Raw genomic sequence first — 15,859 nt, forward strand, 5'->3', positions numbered from 1 at the left:
GACCCCTGCTGTGGCTGTTGTGCCTAACAAGTCCACCTTGCGGCCTCCGACACTGCCGCCTACGCTCTCTTTAGCCTCTGGCCTTATTCCGCTGGGTCAATCTACAAGATCCCCTCCTGACATGTCTTGTCACCGGGACTCTCGATCTCAGTCGCCACACTCCCGTACCCCGATCCACCATTTGGAGGGCAGGGAGCATTCTATTGGCCACCGATCTCGATATGATCGAAAGCGTCTTATTCGTCGCCAGTTGCCTTCTCCCTCGGGATCGCCTTCTGATGACCAATATTGGTCTCGTGATGAACGGGATTGGCCAGATTACTATCCGTATTATTATCCGAGGTCTCCTACTCCTCGCCGACACCGATATGATCGGCTTCATCACTTCGAACGTCATGAGCATCCACGCACTTTGGATCGCACCAGACGATCTCGGTCCGTTACTTCGGCCCGCTCTGTGGCCCCTGACCAGCCTCCTGAGCTCTTGAGACCTAGGGATGCCCCTAAGTGTTCTTCCTCAGAACCTGGGCTTCATCCCCCTATTGATGACTCGATACCGGCTCGAAAGTTGTTGTCTCCTCCGTCAGTCTCCATCGTCATGCTTGGCTAAGAGGTACCTCTTTACAGCCCGACGTGAAATTCCGGATTGAGGATCTCCCCTTCAATGGCGAAGGTCTCTTCCACTCTACCACTGACGAAGCCTTAAAGGCTGTCGATGATAGTTGGAAGCAGGGTTGGAACTTGGGTGTCTCAGCATCGACACCCTGACGCCGGTACCATTCCTGGAAACCATATTATGCTAGACACCAGCCATCTCCTGCGCCCACCTCCCATTGGAGAAAGAGGCCCTATGACTCCCGTTATCCCAATAGGGTGTGCCAACAGGCCCCTAAAAAAATCCCAGCAGCCCAAGCGGTCTGTTTGACCAGAACAGTATTCAGGACAGACACAGTATATTCAAAATGGAACAAGCAGGTTCTTATAGACACTGTACCATAACAGTCAGGCATTGAGTATAGGGATTTTACTGCTTATGGTGGGAGAGGGGTGGTGGTCGAATTTCCTCTTCTGAGATGGTTTATTGAGATCAGAAGGCATTGGGATCTTGAGCTCTTGCAGTAAAATGCGAACTGAGTTGATGTCTGCAGCATGGAGAGTTTTGCCTGTGTGCTGAACTTGTACCTTGGTTAGATTCACTTACTTGTAGGGTACTAGAACCTGTTGAAGAGCTTCAGTTATTACTTTTAAATCACATCATTTGTTAAGGACTTCTGGGGGGAGGTCTGGAAATACCATTATTGGGTCCCCTTTAAAGGAGAGAGAGCCCTTTGATCTTGCTGTGTCAAGGATTTTTCTGCGGGTCCTGGTGTCTGGTATTACATCCAGGATGTCTCTGGGGCCATGTCTTTTTGGATTGTCTGTTGGCCCTAGTCTGTAGGCATTGGAGATCAGGGGGGCCACTCCATCTTCTAGATTCAATTTGTGTGAAAGCCAGTTCATTAAAAACTAAGGTAAGTTTGCTTTTGGGACTGAATGCTCATTAAAGCTTCTAATCTTCAAGTGGGTCTGCCGGGCTGACATTTCTAGGTCTAATATTCTATTTTACAGTCAGCCATTTTCTGCTTGCATCATGCGGCATTGATTCCCCACTCCTCCACTTGCACTTTGCTGGATGACCTTGGGCAAGCCATAGTTCTGGCACAGCTGTTCTTAAAAAAGAGCAATTTCTGTCAGAGCTCTTTCAGCCCCACCTTCCTCACAGGGTGTCTGTTGTGGGGAGGGGAAGGGAAAGGAGTTTGTAAGCCACTCTGAGACTCCTTTGGGTAGTGAAGGACAGGATATAAATCCAATCTCCTCCTCCTCTTCTTATTCTTCTTTCAGCATCATTCCAAGTCTAGTGCAGAACTGGCTTTTTGGTTAGCAGAATCAAGGATGATTCTGAACTCTGCAAACTGATCTGAAAGGGGCTTAATAAGGGCTGCCATATTGTTTAATAATTTTTGTTCAAAGATTTGGAATAATGCAGCAAGTGCTTCATCAGATGGAAGGGAAGGCAGTGGGCTTACCAGTGTGCTGTCAGTTGCCATGTTGTCCATGTCTTTGGCCTTTTCCTTGCCTGATGTTTGTGAGGAATAAAAGTCTTGTATTTGCTTTACTGGCTTAGAAGTTGTTGAGTTTTTATCAGATCTCTGTCCATAATATTTGAAAGAGAAAAATGTCTGAGTTGTCGATAATGAGGGTTTTGGTAAAGAGGAGGATTGGAGCTCACTCTTCAGGCGTCCATTCTTCTCCAGAGCCGACACCACACCCCTGATACGGTATCACAAAATGTGTATTTTCCATTTCATCTTATTTTTTTCTGAAAGGAAACAACTCACATATGCACTAAGATTGCTTGGGGAAAATGGTGGGAGATGTCACTGTCAGACTCCTGCAGCAATCAGTTCCCAGCAGCTTTCATTCAAAGTAAAGTTTATTGAGAAGTTGAGAGTATGCAGGTATCTTAAACATTTTATGTTAGAACTAAAGAAAAGTGCGTGCAGCAAACAGTTATACATCATTCAAGGAGACCCCCTGATGGCCCAGGGCCAATCAGGGATCAGGTAGAAGCCCGCCAAAGTAACAGGCTACTTTTCCCAAGAGAAATGCTACACCAGGCACTGAAGGTCATGCAGAGATAATAGAAACATAGAAGACACAGCAGAATTGAAACTTAACATTCCAGAGTCATCCCCACTCCCATGACAGCCAGGGCTTGAGAAGGACCTAGCTGACAGTCACTACTCTAGTCTCTTCTGCCAGCAGAAATGTTCCATGGAATCCAACCAACTGAGAGTCTTTGTTCTCACTCTGAGGAGGAGGGCATCTTGGACTGGAATGTATGGTTCCCACCAATTGCTCAGGGAGGCAGGACTAAACTCTTCAACTTCCTGTCTCCCGGGTGGGAGTCGCCCTTGGCCCAGTTTGCTTCCTGCCTCATTAGGAAGTGCAGCGTTGAAGCTGAGCTCTTTGTTTGCGCTTTTTTACTTGCTTTTCTCTTGCTTTTTTGCTAGAGTGATTTTATGCTTAAGGGAGATCCTCCTAACTTCTTCAGCCTGTCCCTTTTTTTCTTCATACCTCCTCTTGGCTCTGCTGCTTCTTTTGTCCTTATATCTTTTTAGGGGTGTGCAAAAAAAATAGTCGGTATTTTTCGACTTTGGGAGATGTCAGGTAACCCTGTCATTGGGTTGGAATGTGGAGGGGGCATCTCCTTCTCCACGCCAGCTTATCCTGTCTGGTTCTTCACTGTTTATCTGTAGCCTGACCTTGATCTGTTTTCTAGCTGCAATGATGCCAGCCTGGGAATCTCAACCATTTGAGCGCAAAGCTGCTTGCCTGCCCGCGCGTGAGAGAAACGCGATCATTAGCTTCAGCTTATTGGGGGGGGACACGTTTGATTTTACTATAAGTCAGTGGCCATCATATTGCAGGTCATTCTTGACACAAGCTGTATACTCTTTCTTTAGTAATGGACTATCATTAAACACCTATCTTTTTTGGAAGCCTTGGTGTGTGGTATGATCCTGCTAAGGAGCTTGACAGGTATATCAGACCCGAAAAATATCGGTAAATGCCAAATATCCCCAGTCCAATACCGGTAAAGTATCAGGACTGGGGAAATATTCGGTATTCGGGTCTGATATACCTGACAGGAGGGAAGGGAAGCATGTAAAATGCCTTTTTTTCCTCTGGAAGCTGGTTTAGCTTTCCTTGTCAATTTCACTCCCTGCTAGACAGCTGTTAGGTTTAAGCCATTTAAACCTAACAGCAGACTGGCCAGGGGAGTGAAACTGACAAGGGAAAGCCTCTTCTCTCTGCCTTCTCTCCTCTTGCTGACCCAGGATAGCTAGCGGCGGAAGGGACCCCAACAAACTTAGATGGGGCCAATCCATCCTCCTGGAGCACACCACACAACTCTTTTCATTTCATTGACTGCTCTGAATAAGGGTAGGAAGATGTCCTGATCAGCCATCAGTTACGCCATTTGACAGTGTGTATCCCATGCCTACAAGACAAGCAGCATTCCAGCTCCAACAAGGAACACAGCACACTCTGTGAGAAGTGCAGCTGCCAACGCAGCCTTTGTTCATTAAGCCTCAGTAGAGGAAATATGTAAATATGGTCTTCAATTTTGACATTCATTAGACACTAAAAACTTAACACGTTCTCATTGGCTGATGAAGCCTTTGGACGTAGAGTCTTGCAGAATGAAGTGGATGTGGTCACTTGAGACACTGCTGTTAGAAGTCCCATATAAAGATGCTCTTATCCTCAGAGCGAGAATGGAACACTGGATACTTACCAAGGGTTCCTTCTGCTCTGAGGTTAGGAGGGCATCTTGCACCACCCAAAAAGCGAGAAAGAAAGATAAAAAGGAAAGAAAAGAGAAGAACATGTACAAAAAACAGATCCTGAGTTTGATCAGTCATATGTGCTCAGAAGATGCTTGCTTGCTCTAACACTTCCTTAACTCATAAGAACATAAGATACGCCAATGTTGGATCAGGCCAAAGGCCCATCCAGTCCAACACTCTGTGTCACACTGTGGCCAGAAATACCAGGTGCCATCAGGAGGTCCACCAGTGGGGCCAGGACATTAGAAGCCATCCCATTGTTGACCCCCTTCCCAAGCACCAAGAAGACAGAGCATTACTTGCCCCAGAGTCCCTATCTATACCTTGTGGCTAATAGCCACTGATGGTCCTCAGCTCCATATGCTTATCTAATTCCCCTTTGAAGCCGTCCATGCTTGTAGCCGCCACCACTTCCTGTGGCAGTGAATTCCAAGTGTTAATCACTCTTTGGGTGAAGAAGTACTTCCTTTTATCCGTTCTAACCCGACTGCTCAGCAATTTCATGGCGTACCCACGAGTTCTTGTATTGTGAGAAAGGGAGAAAAGTACCTCTTTCTTTACCTGCTCTGTCCCATGCATAATCTTATAAACCTCAATTATGTCACCCCTCAGTCGTTGTTTCTCCAAGCTAAAGAGCCCTAAGCGCTTTAACCTTTCCTCATAGGGAAAGTGTTCCAACCCTTTTATCATTCGAGTTGCCCTTTTCTGCACTTTTCCCAAAGCTATAATATTGCACTTAAGGTGTGGTAGCCAGAATTGCACACAGTATTCCAAATGAGGTCGCACCATTGATTTATATAGCGGCATTATGATATTGGCTGATCTGTTTACAATACCCTTCCTAATAATCCCCAGCATAGCATTGGCCTTCTTTATTGCAGTCACACACTGTCTCGACATCTACTACAACTCCAAGATCTCTCTCTTGATCAGTCTCTGCCAGTTCAGACCCCATCAACGTGTATTTATAGTTAGGATTTTTGGCTCCAATGTGCATCACCTTGCACTTGGCCACATTGAACCCCATTTGCCATGTTGACGCCCACTTGCCCATCCTTGACAGATCCCTTTGGAGTGCCTCACAATCCTCACTGGTTTTCACCACCCTGAACAACTTCGTATCATCCGCAAATTTAGCCACTTCACTGCTTACTCCCAACTCCAAATCATTAATGAACAAGTTACAAAGCAGTGGACCAAGTACTGATTCCTGCAGTACCCCACTGCTTACCACACTCCACTGAGAAAATTTCCCATTTATACTCACTCTCTGTTTCCTATTAATTAGCCAGTTTTTGATCCACAAGAGGCTTGTCCTTTTATCCCATGATTTTTGAGCTTACTTAGAAGCCTTTGATGAGGAATTTTATCAAAAGCTTTCTGGAAGTCAAGGTAAACAATATCTATTGGATCCCCCTTGTCCACATGTTTGTTCACCCCCTCAAAGAACACTAACAGTTTAGTGAGACAAGATCTTCCCTTACAGAACCCATGCTGAGTCTGCCTCAATAGGTTTTGTTCATCTATGTGCCTACTAATTCTTTCCTTAATAATGGTTTCCACCAATTTACCTGGTATCGACGTCAGACTGACTGTCCTGTAATATCTCCTCTGGAGCCCTTTTTAAAGATGGGAGTGACATTAGCTACCTTCCAGTCCTCAGGAATGGAAGCAGATTTTAATGAAAGATTACATAGTTTTGTAAGGAGATCCACAAGTTCACATTTGAGTTCTTTCAGAACTCTGCTCATATTGTTCCACCGGTTTTGTTTCTAACATTGATTTACCTGTTCTGGTTGTTATTTTACTGTTCTTTTCCTTCCTGGCCTTGGATTCATAAGCTCGTGAAGTAACCAAACTGAGCTGAGGTGACTCCCACCTGGGAGACAGGAAGTTGAAGAAAGTCCTGCCTCCCTGAGCAATTGGTGGGAATAACTCATATCAAGATGCCCTCCTAACCTCAGAGCAGAAGGAACCTTCATGGTGATTATCCAAGTTTCTGTTTTTCCTGTATTTTCTGCCTGCCAGTTGAGATCATCTGCAGAGACTCTGCCTGTATACACTCATCTGCGGAAGGGTTGTGTGTTTTTTAAATACTGGAGGCTGCATTTTTTCAGCAGTGGCGTTTAGACTCTGAGACTCCCTCCCCACAGAAAGTTGTCTGATTCAGAATCTACAGTTTTCCAGGAGTCAGGTGAAAACTTTTTTATGTTCCTGGGTCTTTGGACTACTTCAAAGTGTTTTTATTTTCTCTGATTTTGTGTATGATTTTCTTATTTATGTGTATTCTTCCTTTCTCCCCAATGAGGACCCAAAGCAGCTTACAGTGTTTTCCTTTCTTCCGTTTTATTCTCCCAACAACTCTGTACAGTAGATTAGGCTGAATATGTGTGACTTGGCCCAGTGTCACTCAGATCACTGAGCCAAATTCCTTGGCAAGAGTTGGGATTCAGAGCTGGGTCTCCCAGATTCTAACCTAGATTCTAACCACTGCACCACACCTTTCCTGGATGAGGATACTAATTTCTTTGCTTTACTATCTGCAGATTTGTGCTTCTAATAGTTGTACTTTTGCCTAGATGTATTTTTAGGTTGCTGATTTTATTACCTGTTATTTTTTTTGTTTTACTTGATCCGTTGTCTGAAGAAGTGTGTACACACACACAAGCTTATACCCAGAATAAAAGATTGTTGGTTTTAAAGGTGTCACTGGACTCAAAACTTAGTTGATCCATTGTGAATTGCATTCAGAACATTATAGTGAGTGAGACATTTTTTTCTGGGGAAACACACTGGAACAAAGTTTCGGAACCTCTTCGACAAAATTCTTTTAAAAATGTTTTAAAGTTCATGAGTTTTCACTATACAGATTGAAAACTTCATTTCCCTCTTGAAAGTATTAGGCTTGGATCCAGCATAATGTGTCTGTGGGTAGAATGATTTCTACTTATAGAGTGTGATTTTCTCCTCTCCAATTCGTGCTGTAGCCTGAAATGCTGCTCCTGGGAGACGGGATCCCCCCCAGGAGCAGCATTGGGGGGGAGGGTTCAGGGTTCAGGGTACAGTGGCAAGTGAGAAAGTTGTACTCCATAAACAAAAATACTTCTGCCCTCAGAAACACTGCACCTGGATGCAAGCTATGGGATGTGTGTTTGTAGTGAGTCTTTAAATATTTTAAAGGAAATGTTTAACCATGTAAGCTGGAGTGGTCTCATTTTATTACATTGTCTAGAGTATCCATATTAGTGAACTAGGAAGAAAGCCCACTGTAGCAGGACACAGCGGGCGCTAGCATTGGTGGGAGGTGGTGGGCACCCGGCCACCCAGGGCAGCCGAGTAGTGAAGGGGGGAAGGGGTGTGGCGCCACCAGCCCAAGGCCACGGGAGGTCAAGGCGATTAGCCGCAGCCCTCCCGTGATGGGGCGCCCAGTGCCCTGCCTGACCAATGAGGTGAGGTTCTCTGCGGGTGGAGGAGGCCAGGTGGACCAGCCTGACCCCCCCCATCTGGCGGAGGCATGGGCAGCCCTCCAGGAGGGCGGCGAGCAGCCGCAGAAGGTGGCGGGGGAGACAGGTCGGCGTGGTCGAGGCCCTCTGGGAGGGTGCCAAACGGCTGCAGAAGCTGGTGGGGGAGACAAGTCGGGTCCTGGCCGGCGGCCCAGCACAGACTGCGGGTTATAGGCCGCCTGGCGGGTCTGTGGGCGGGCAAAGGCGACGGAGGGAGGCAATCTAGGCATGGGATTGGCCCCCGTGCTGAGCGACAGGTCACAGACCGAAAGGCTAAGGAGGCGTGTGGAACGGTCAGGCGAATCCACACAAAATAAGCTTTATATATAAGAGAGATGCAGTTTTTCTGTACTGAGAAGTTGTATGTGAAAGTATTATTCGAAATTTAGATTTAAAAAATGATATTTCACTGTTCCTTGAGGTTGAAAAGCTCCTTCATATTTGTTTGAAATAAAGTCAGTGATATTTCTTTCCCATCTTTTATTTAGCTCCTTTTAGTTTTATAGATTTCTGGTTTTGAGTTTTTTGGGGAGGATGGTATTAATGATTTCCGTGACAACAGGTGTCTGTTACAGAAATATGGAAAGAGTTACAGTTTTACCTCTTTTTATTTCAGTGAAATTATAGTGTTTCATTGGGCATGATATTTTCTTACTCAATTTTATTTAGCTCGTTTGACCAGAAGAGCTTAAACTGAACTGAAATAAGAACATAAGAGAAGCCAATGTTGGATCAGGCCAATGGCCCATCTAGTCCAACTAGTTCTGTCACACAATGGCCTATCTAGTTCTGTCACACAGTGGCCAAAAATACCAGGTTCCATCAGAAGGTCCAGCAGTGGGGCCAAGACACTCGAAGCCCTCCCACTGTTGCCCCCCCAAGCACCAAGAAGACAGAGCATCACTTGCCCCAGCGTGAGAGTTCCTATATATACCTTATGACTAATAGCCACTGATGGACTTCTGCTCCATATACTTATCTAATTCCCTCTTGAAGCTGTCCCTGCTTGTAGCCACCGTCACCTCCTGTGGCAGTGAATTCCATGTGTTAATCACTCTTTGGGTGAAGAAGTACTTCCTTTTATCTGTTCTAACCTGACCGCTCAGCAATTTCATGGAGTGCCCACGTGTTCTTGTATTGTGAGAAAGGGAGAAAAGTACTTCTTTCTCTACCTGCTCTATCCCATGCATAATCTTATGAACCTCGATAATGTCACCCCTCAGCCATTGTTTCTCCAAGCTAAAGAGCCCCAAGCGTTTTAACCTTTCCTCATAGGGAAAGTGTTCCAACCCTTTTATCATTTTAGTAAAAATAATAGCATCAGTTGAGAATAAATAGGAGAATTAGAATAAATCCATTAATCAAATCATGAAATTTGAATAATCCATAATATAAAAACTATATAATGGTAAATTTTTTGGATAAGATTAAAATTCCTTAATATAATAAATACACTGGGTAAGAGTTAGACCCTGAATGATAGGGTAAACCTTCTGTTAAGATCTTCAGAATCATGATTGTAATCTAAAATTCTAGTAACTCATATTGTAAAACCATCATTTTTTCCCCAGTTAATTTAGAGACATTTCTCCACAATTTCAGAGAGGTTACTATTGGCAGATATTTTGTGACAAGAACAAATTATTTCAGGATCAGTGTCTGACAATAGTTGAGATGTCACCCAAGGTTCTATAGGAAGATGATGTTTAAGCAAGATCGGACTAATCCAGAGGAACTTGGGGACTCACTATTGGGAACAGAGCAATAAGAGGTGATCCAGTGAGTCTAATGCACCAGATGCACAGTCATATAACCAATCTGATTATGGAATTTTCACAAAACGTCCCATTAGCTCTGCAGTTGTAAAGGTGTTTAATCTAGTAAGTATGAAAGCATGTCTGTGACTAGGGACTGTGAGAAATTTCATATATGTAGAATCATTGGGACTGGGGAATCCCTTATACAAGAGTGGAACATATACACCTTGCACAAGATAATGTACTAGCCCAATCAAGGTTAGTTGCCCTAATCCTAATTAGCCTTAGCACTTCATGGTAAATTATGTTATTAAGCAGCATTGGGGGTGGCCAAGCAGTTCGAGTTTATTGCCTGTATATCTTTCTAGTATATCTACCTAATATAAATTTGAGAATCATGTCATCTCTTTATTTGATTAAATATTCCTGTTGGGATATGGGAATTTTTTGTGTGCATCATATGAAAGAATGATGTACAGTAAGGCTATAGTTTGCATGCCTCAACCATTTTGCAGCAGCAAGCAGTCTATCTTTGAGTGAATACATGTATGCAAAATCTCTTCAAAATAGAAACAGAATTTTTTATTGCCGTTTCTCATTGGTTCATCATTCTTTAAAAGCTTTATGCTCACGCAGTGGATGTTGCCCAAGATGTCTTACTTCAGAGGTAGCGCAAGCTTACCCAGTTCAGTTAACTTTATCGTCATGGTAGTTGTCAGTGACATTTGATATCAGTATATGAAAAGTTCTGATGTACCTATTTAAATGTCCATGATGTGATGTGAGGAAAACTCAGTCCCAAGATTGTTCTCCCAAAAGCCCAATAGCCGTTGTTGGCTCAGTGTTGATTGTGAGGATCAGTTGTGCATCCATTCATCTGTGCAAAATCTGCATACTGATTGTATATTAGTGGTAATCTTACCTGCAGCTGACTGAGTAGTGGGTAGAGAAACAATCTGTTCTTTGAGGCTTTTCATCAATTGATAGTTGAATTTAATTTTTTTCCCAAGGTGCACCCCATTTTCAAAGATGTTTGAACATGAAGAGTAAAATCCATTTGGGGTGTTTGTGCATGTGTTAAGGGCTGGCAAATTGCTTCCAACTTATGGCAACCGTATGAATTAATGACCTCCAAAATATCCCATTGTTAACAGCCTTGCTCAGATCTTGCAAAATGAGGGCCACATGGCTTCCTTTATTGAGTCAGTCCCCCTCATGTTAGGTCTTCCTCTTTTCCTGCTCCCTTCAGTTTTTCATAGCATTGTCGTCTTTTCCAGTGAGTCCTGACTAATGGAGTGCTAGATGCTTCCTTTGATATTGAAGCAACATAAGTTTATATAAATAAAACCTTTATTTTTGTCTTCACCAAAGTTTTGGAGACATATGGAACAGATATAGATAAGAGAGGCAGTATAGGAATAATTTAAACAATAGGGTTGATCCTACCGCTCGACTGAATAAAGTTTGTTTTGTTTATACTCTCACCTTTCCTTTTGGATCAGCTGTGTAGCCTTCCTCCAACTTCAGTGGCTCTTCTTCCAGTTTGTTGATACACGGCCCCTAATGGCACTTTCACCCTTGATTCTGGAGGCTAATATAGCGAGTATGTGTTCTTCAGGGCTCTTGTGGCTTAATTTCTGATTTTGCTTCCTGGTGGCAAATTCAGTGCACACCACTAAAAAAACATAGGAATTAAATCACTTTGTGACTCTTGTTGTATTCTAAGAATTGTTCCTAGAAGATTAATTTCCTACTAGTGTATCTCTTAGGAGCAGGAAAGTGTGCCTTTAAATTCTGTGCTTGTGTGTGCATGCAACAAAACGTATGCATATTGGTATAGCATGATGGCCTACGCAGTACAGTAGAAGGAGTTAACATGTATAGAAGATTTAAAAGCCTGTATGATACATTTGGCTCCATGAACATTCAAAATATTTACGGTTGCCTGAGTGAGTTAGAAAGTGGTTATTTGGCTATAGGTGTAATTCTGTAAAAGTTCAAGTAAGATGAGATAACTAACATGTATCTGTGTTAAAATAAATTTTGGAGTATTATTTTTGCTGTAGGACTGAATCAGGACCGTCAAGTGTTATTAAAAATTAATAATTGGATTAAAAAACTTGCAGAAGTCAGTATTCGGTATCATAAATGGCTATTAACTGTTAGGGTGTCTTTTGCTAGTTTTCTGCAGAAATAAATATAGGTCTGTACCCTCTCTATATCTTCCATATTTTAGGAAGAACTTTACAAAAATATCTTTTTTCTTTTCTTTTTTCTTCTTTGCCAAATATTTTTTCACTACATCTGCCATTTAAAAAAACCTACAAAAGTAATTAACCCACAAACATGTTTACAAGCCTGCGTGCCCGCACCTGTTTATTGTAATCATCTGTGGCTTCAAAGAAAAAAGAACATTCTATAAAGTTTATCTGCCTGTTCCCTGAGGGTATTTATTGTACATTGGCAACCAGGAGATTTTTATTGTTTAAATTGAAGCAGTTTTTTCTTTGGCCGGATGAAGTATCCTGTAGCCTTGAAATGATTTAACAACTATTTTCAATATGATAATGGTGGATATTATTGCTAGGAAAAAAGTGCTAGTGGTTGTTGGTCATGTAATAGTGATAGCTGAACTATTACTTTCCTCTTTTTAGGAACACCATTTGCAACGAGCTATCTCAGCACAGCAAGTCTTTAGAGAAAAGAAAGAGAACATGGTTATTCCAGTTCCTGAAGCAGAAAGCAATGTCAACTATTACAGTCGCCTATACAAAGGAGAATTTAAACAACCAAAACAGTTCATTCATATCCAACGTAAGTTAATTGGTTTTTCTTTCTCTTTTCCATAACTATCAAAGTTGCTGAGTGGATTCTGAGAAAAGATGCACTACATTAGTTTTAGGTTTAAGAGAGTAAAGAAGTTTTTATTTACCTTGGACGAAGCACATTTGAGAAGAATTCTGTATTTGCATTGTAGCTGTAGCTGAGTTTGTAGAATAGAAACAATATAATTTCTTATTACTGATGGACAAAAAAGTGGACCCCCAAATATTTATGGCTGTCTGGACTTTTTTTTTTTTTGGTAGTTTATTAATTGCATCTGTCCATCTGAAAAACTGGGGGGAAAGTTTTTTTGGGGGAACATTTTTTTCCTGCATTTCTCTGGATTTTTCTTCCAGGCCTTTACATATCTAGAAGGTATACAGGTGTTTGTACCAAGAACTAAGAAAAGTATATTTTGCCTACATTATCATAGAATTGGAATGGTCTTGAATGCTGCTTTGGTGACCTAGACCTGTTCCCTCACTCAGATGCAGGATTTTCTCTCAGTTTTCCCCTTCCTTTCTGGCTAAGCAGCCCCTTTATTATTTTCTTCTTTTCTGTAGATCCATGGCTGTCCCACCCTGTCACTTAGTTGTATTTTGCTGCTGGCTCAGTGCAGGAACTTGCGTGAAGAGACAAGATCACCTCTTTAACTTAAACTTCTGAAAATGGCACACAAGCCTTTTTGAAGTTCAAAAATAAAATATTTTATTAAATGTAGAGGGGGGAATGTCAGGTGAAATCAGGAGTAAAATGTCTGAGGTGAATCAAGTATAACTCTGAGGTAATTTGTTATCATTGCAAACTCCAGTTCATGTGTTTCCAGCAAGTGAGAGTTCTCAAGCTTTTCACAAAGTCTTAGAATCTTAGGGGTGAGAGGTTTTGGTTTCAGTATTACCTAAACACTCCAGTTCACTTTGTTGAGTTTAACTGATTTGTCAGTCTTCAGAAGGCAGGGATACACAACCAAGTACCCAAATTCCTTCTCTACACACACCAGGGATGACTCCAATCTTTGAGCTGTCTCCCGTATCAACTGGGAAGGTAATAACTTCTCTAACTAGGAGATCTATCCCTTTTTCTGGCTTAAATGGGGTCTGCACCAATCCTCCCACTCCTCCTTGCCAACCTTCCCAGTCCTCAGTCAGTGTTAAACTTTTCTCAGACAGTGCTAAACTCTCCTCAGTCAGAGCTAAGCTGCTCCAGTTCTGTGTCAGAGCTAAACTGAGTTCTCTTCAGCAGTCACTTCCCAAGTGTTTCTTGTTCAACTGACACTAATCAATCAAATCCCCTTGAGCAGCCTGTCACCCAAGGATCTCTGGCTCTGTGCAGCATTAACTCTTTCACAGTCTATTCCATGTTTACACAGCCCTTATGAGCTTTTACAGCACATCCCTTTTCAGATATGTAGTTCAGTGTTCTGTAGTGGTAGGATTTTTTTAGTTTTAAATTATATTTGATTTGGGCTAAATCTAATGGATTCTTAAGTATAACCATAGTAGTAAATGCTGCATCTTGCTTAATTTACCCCATTAGTTATTTAGGAAAGATACCATGTAGTTTGGATCCTTAGTGAACTTGTAGAGGAGTTTATATGTGCAGCTCAGATATTTAGGTGGTCATGCAGGATGCTGGCTAGAGCTAAGTGAGCAACCTCATGACTGCCTGGCTCCACCATGTGATACAGATACAAATCCTGTCTCTTGGGATGGCAGACAATTGAACCAGTTGACGTTTTGTTTCCTTTTAGCTGATTCTTTGCTGATTCTTAGTATAAATGTGTACGTTCTAGCTTTAATGTTTTCTCTTTTTTGTTTTAGCCTTCAATTTGGATAATGAGCAACCTGATTATGATATGGACTCAGAAGATGAGACATTATTAAATAGGCTCAATCGGAAGATGGAAATCAAACCACTTCAGTTTGAAATTATGATAGACAGACTTGAGAAAGCTAGTTCTAATCAGGTATTGTGCTCTTGAAGGAAAGTCTTGTCTTACAATTTGACAATAAAGTTGGATTTTGTTAAGATTTCTTGAACATGAATGTCTGGTTATATTTCATTACTAATTTTCAGTGTCTGCTCCTGAAACTGTTAGAAAGGCTTCCATATTGCTGAGTTTCTGTAAGTTGTGCAGGGCAGAATTATTCGGGAGGCATTTTAACACTACTTATTTTTAAAGGGATAGCTAGATCTGTTTGCTAGTTTTGATGGCTCTATTATTGTATGCACTTTGAGTTTGGTTTCAGAGAAAGGTGGGTTAAAATACTCAATAAATATATTACATCTATTTTCTAAAATTTTAAATTGACAAAGCAGAATTAAGTGAGTAACTTTGCTTTGTGGGGATATGGCATGCCACCATTCGTTTAGCTATGGTGTTCTTCCTTCCCTTGAGTGTGTCTCTCAGGTGGCTGCACCAGCAGTGTGGATGGAATTGCATTGTTTAACACAGCAGGGGAGGCTTTGAGTATCAATCCCTATCCTAGAAATGTGGTAGGAAATAGTTCTTCGAGGTTACACAGGAGAATGAGTACAGCTATAGAGACTGCATATATGCGATATCCCTATTTTTTGTTGTAGCTGATACAGTGAGTACTTGCCTGAAGGTGGTTATTATCATAGACCAAGGTGAGTGTTAAATTATAAAGCTGTAGAAACTAGATATCACTCCAGTGGAAACATAGAATCATAGAGTTGGAAGGGATCTCTAGGGTCATCTAGTCCAACCCCCTGCACAATGCAGGAAATTAACAAATGCCTCCCCCCTATGCCCCCAGTGACCCCCAGACAAAAAGCCTCCAGGATCCCTGGCCAAACTGGCCTGGAGAAAAATTGCTTCCTGACCCCAAAGTGGCGATCAGCATTTCCCTGGACATGTAAGAATGGGGCCACAAGAACTAAGCTCTGTTGCAACCCTTCCTGCCCACCCTCTCATGATCACAGAATCAGCATTGCTATCAGATGGCTATCTAGTCTCTGCTTAAAAACCTCCAAAGGAGAGCCCACCACCTCCCAAGGAAGCCTGTTCTGCTGAGGAACTGCTGTAACTGTCATGAAGTTCTTCCTAATGTTAATTTCAACCTGTTGGTTCTGGTCCAACCTTCTGGGACAACAGAAAACAACTCCACACCATCCTCTACATGACAGCCCTTCCAGTACTTGATGATGGCTATCATATCACCTCTGAGTTATCTCTCCAGGCTAAACATACCCAGCTCCTTCAACCTTTCCTCATAGGACTTGGTCTCTAGACCCCTCACCATCTTCGTTGCCTTCCTCTGGACATGTTCCAGCTTCTCTATATCCTTCTTAAATTGTGGTGCCCAAAACTGAACACAGTACTTTAGAAGCTCTCTCACTGTCCCCCTTCCCCCCCCCC

The 15,859-nt window shown here is 42.4% G+C and overlaps 1 protein-coding gene across 1 annotated transcript in view; it reads left to right on the forward strand.

Annotated features, from left to right (window-relative positions):
* EPC2 (enhancer of polycomb homolog 2 (Drosophila)) overlaps positions 1-15,859 on the forward strand; it is an 83,725-nt gene that overhangs the window by 42,988 nt on the left and 24,878 nt on the right. Inside the window, exons 2-3 of the mRNA XM_015423066.1 lie at positions 12,309-12,468; positions 14,298-14,443. Coding sequence (XP_015278552.1) covers positions 12,309-12,468; positions 14,298-14,443 — 306 coding nt within the window. The remainder of the gene's footprint in view (positions 1-12,308; positions 12,469-14,297; positions 14,444-15,859) is intronic.

This window comes from Gekko japonicus, unplaced genomic scaffold, assembly GCF_001447785.1.
Source record: "Gekko japonicus isolate JY-2015 unplaced genomic scaffold, Gekko_japonicus_V1.1 scaffold334, whole genome shotgun sequence".
Taxonomy (NCBI): Eukaryota; Metazoa; Chordata; class Lepidosauria; order Squamata; family Gekkonidae; genus Gekko; species Gekko japonicus.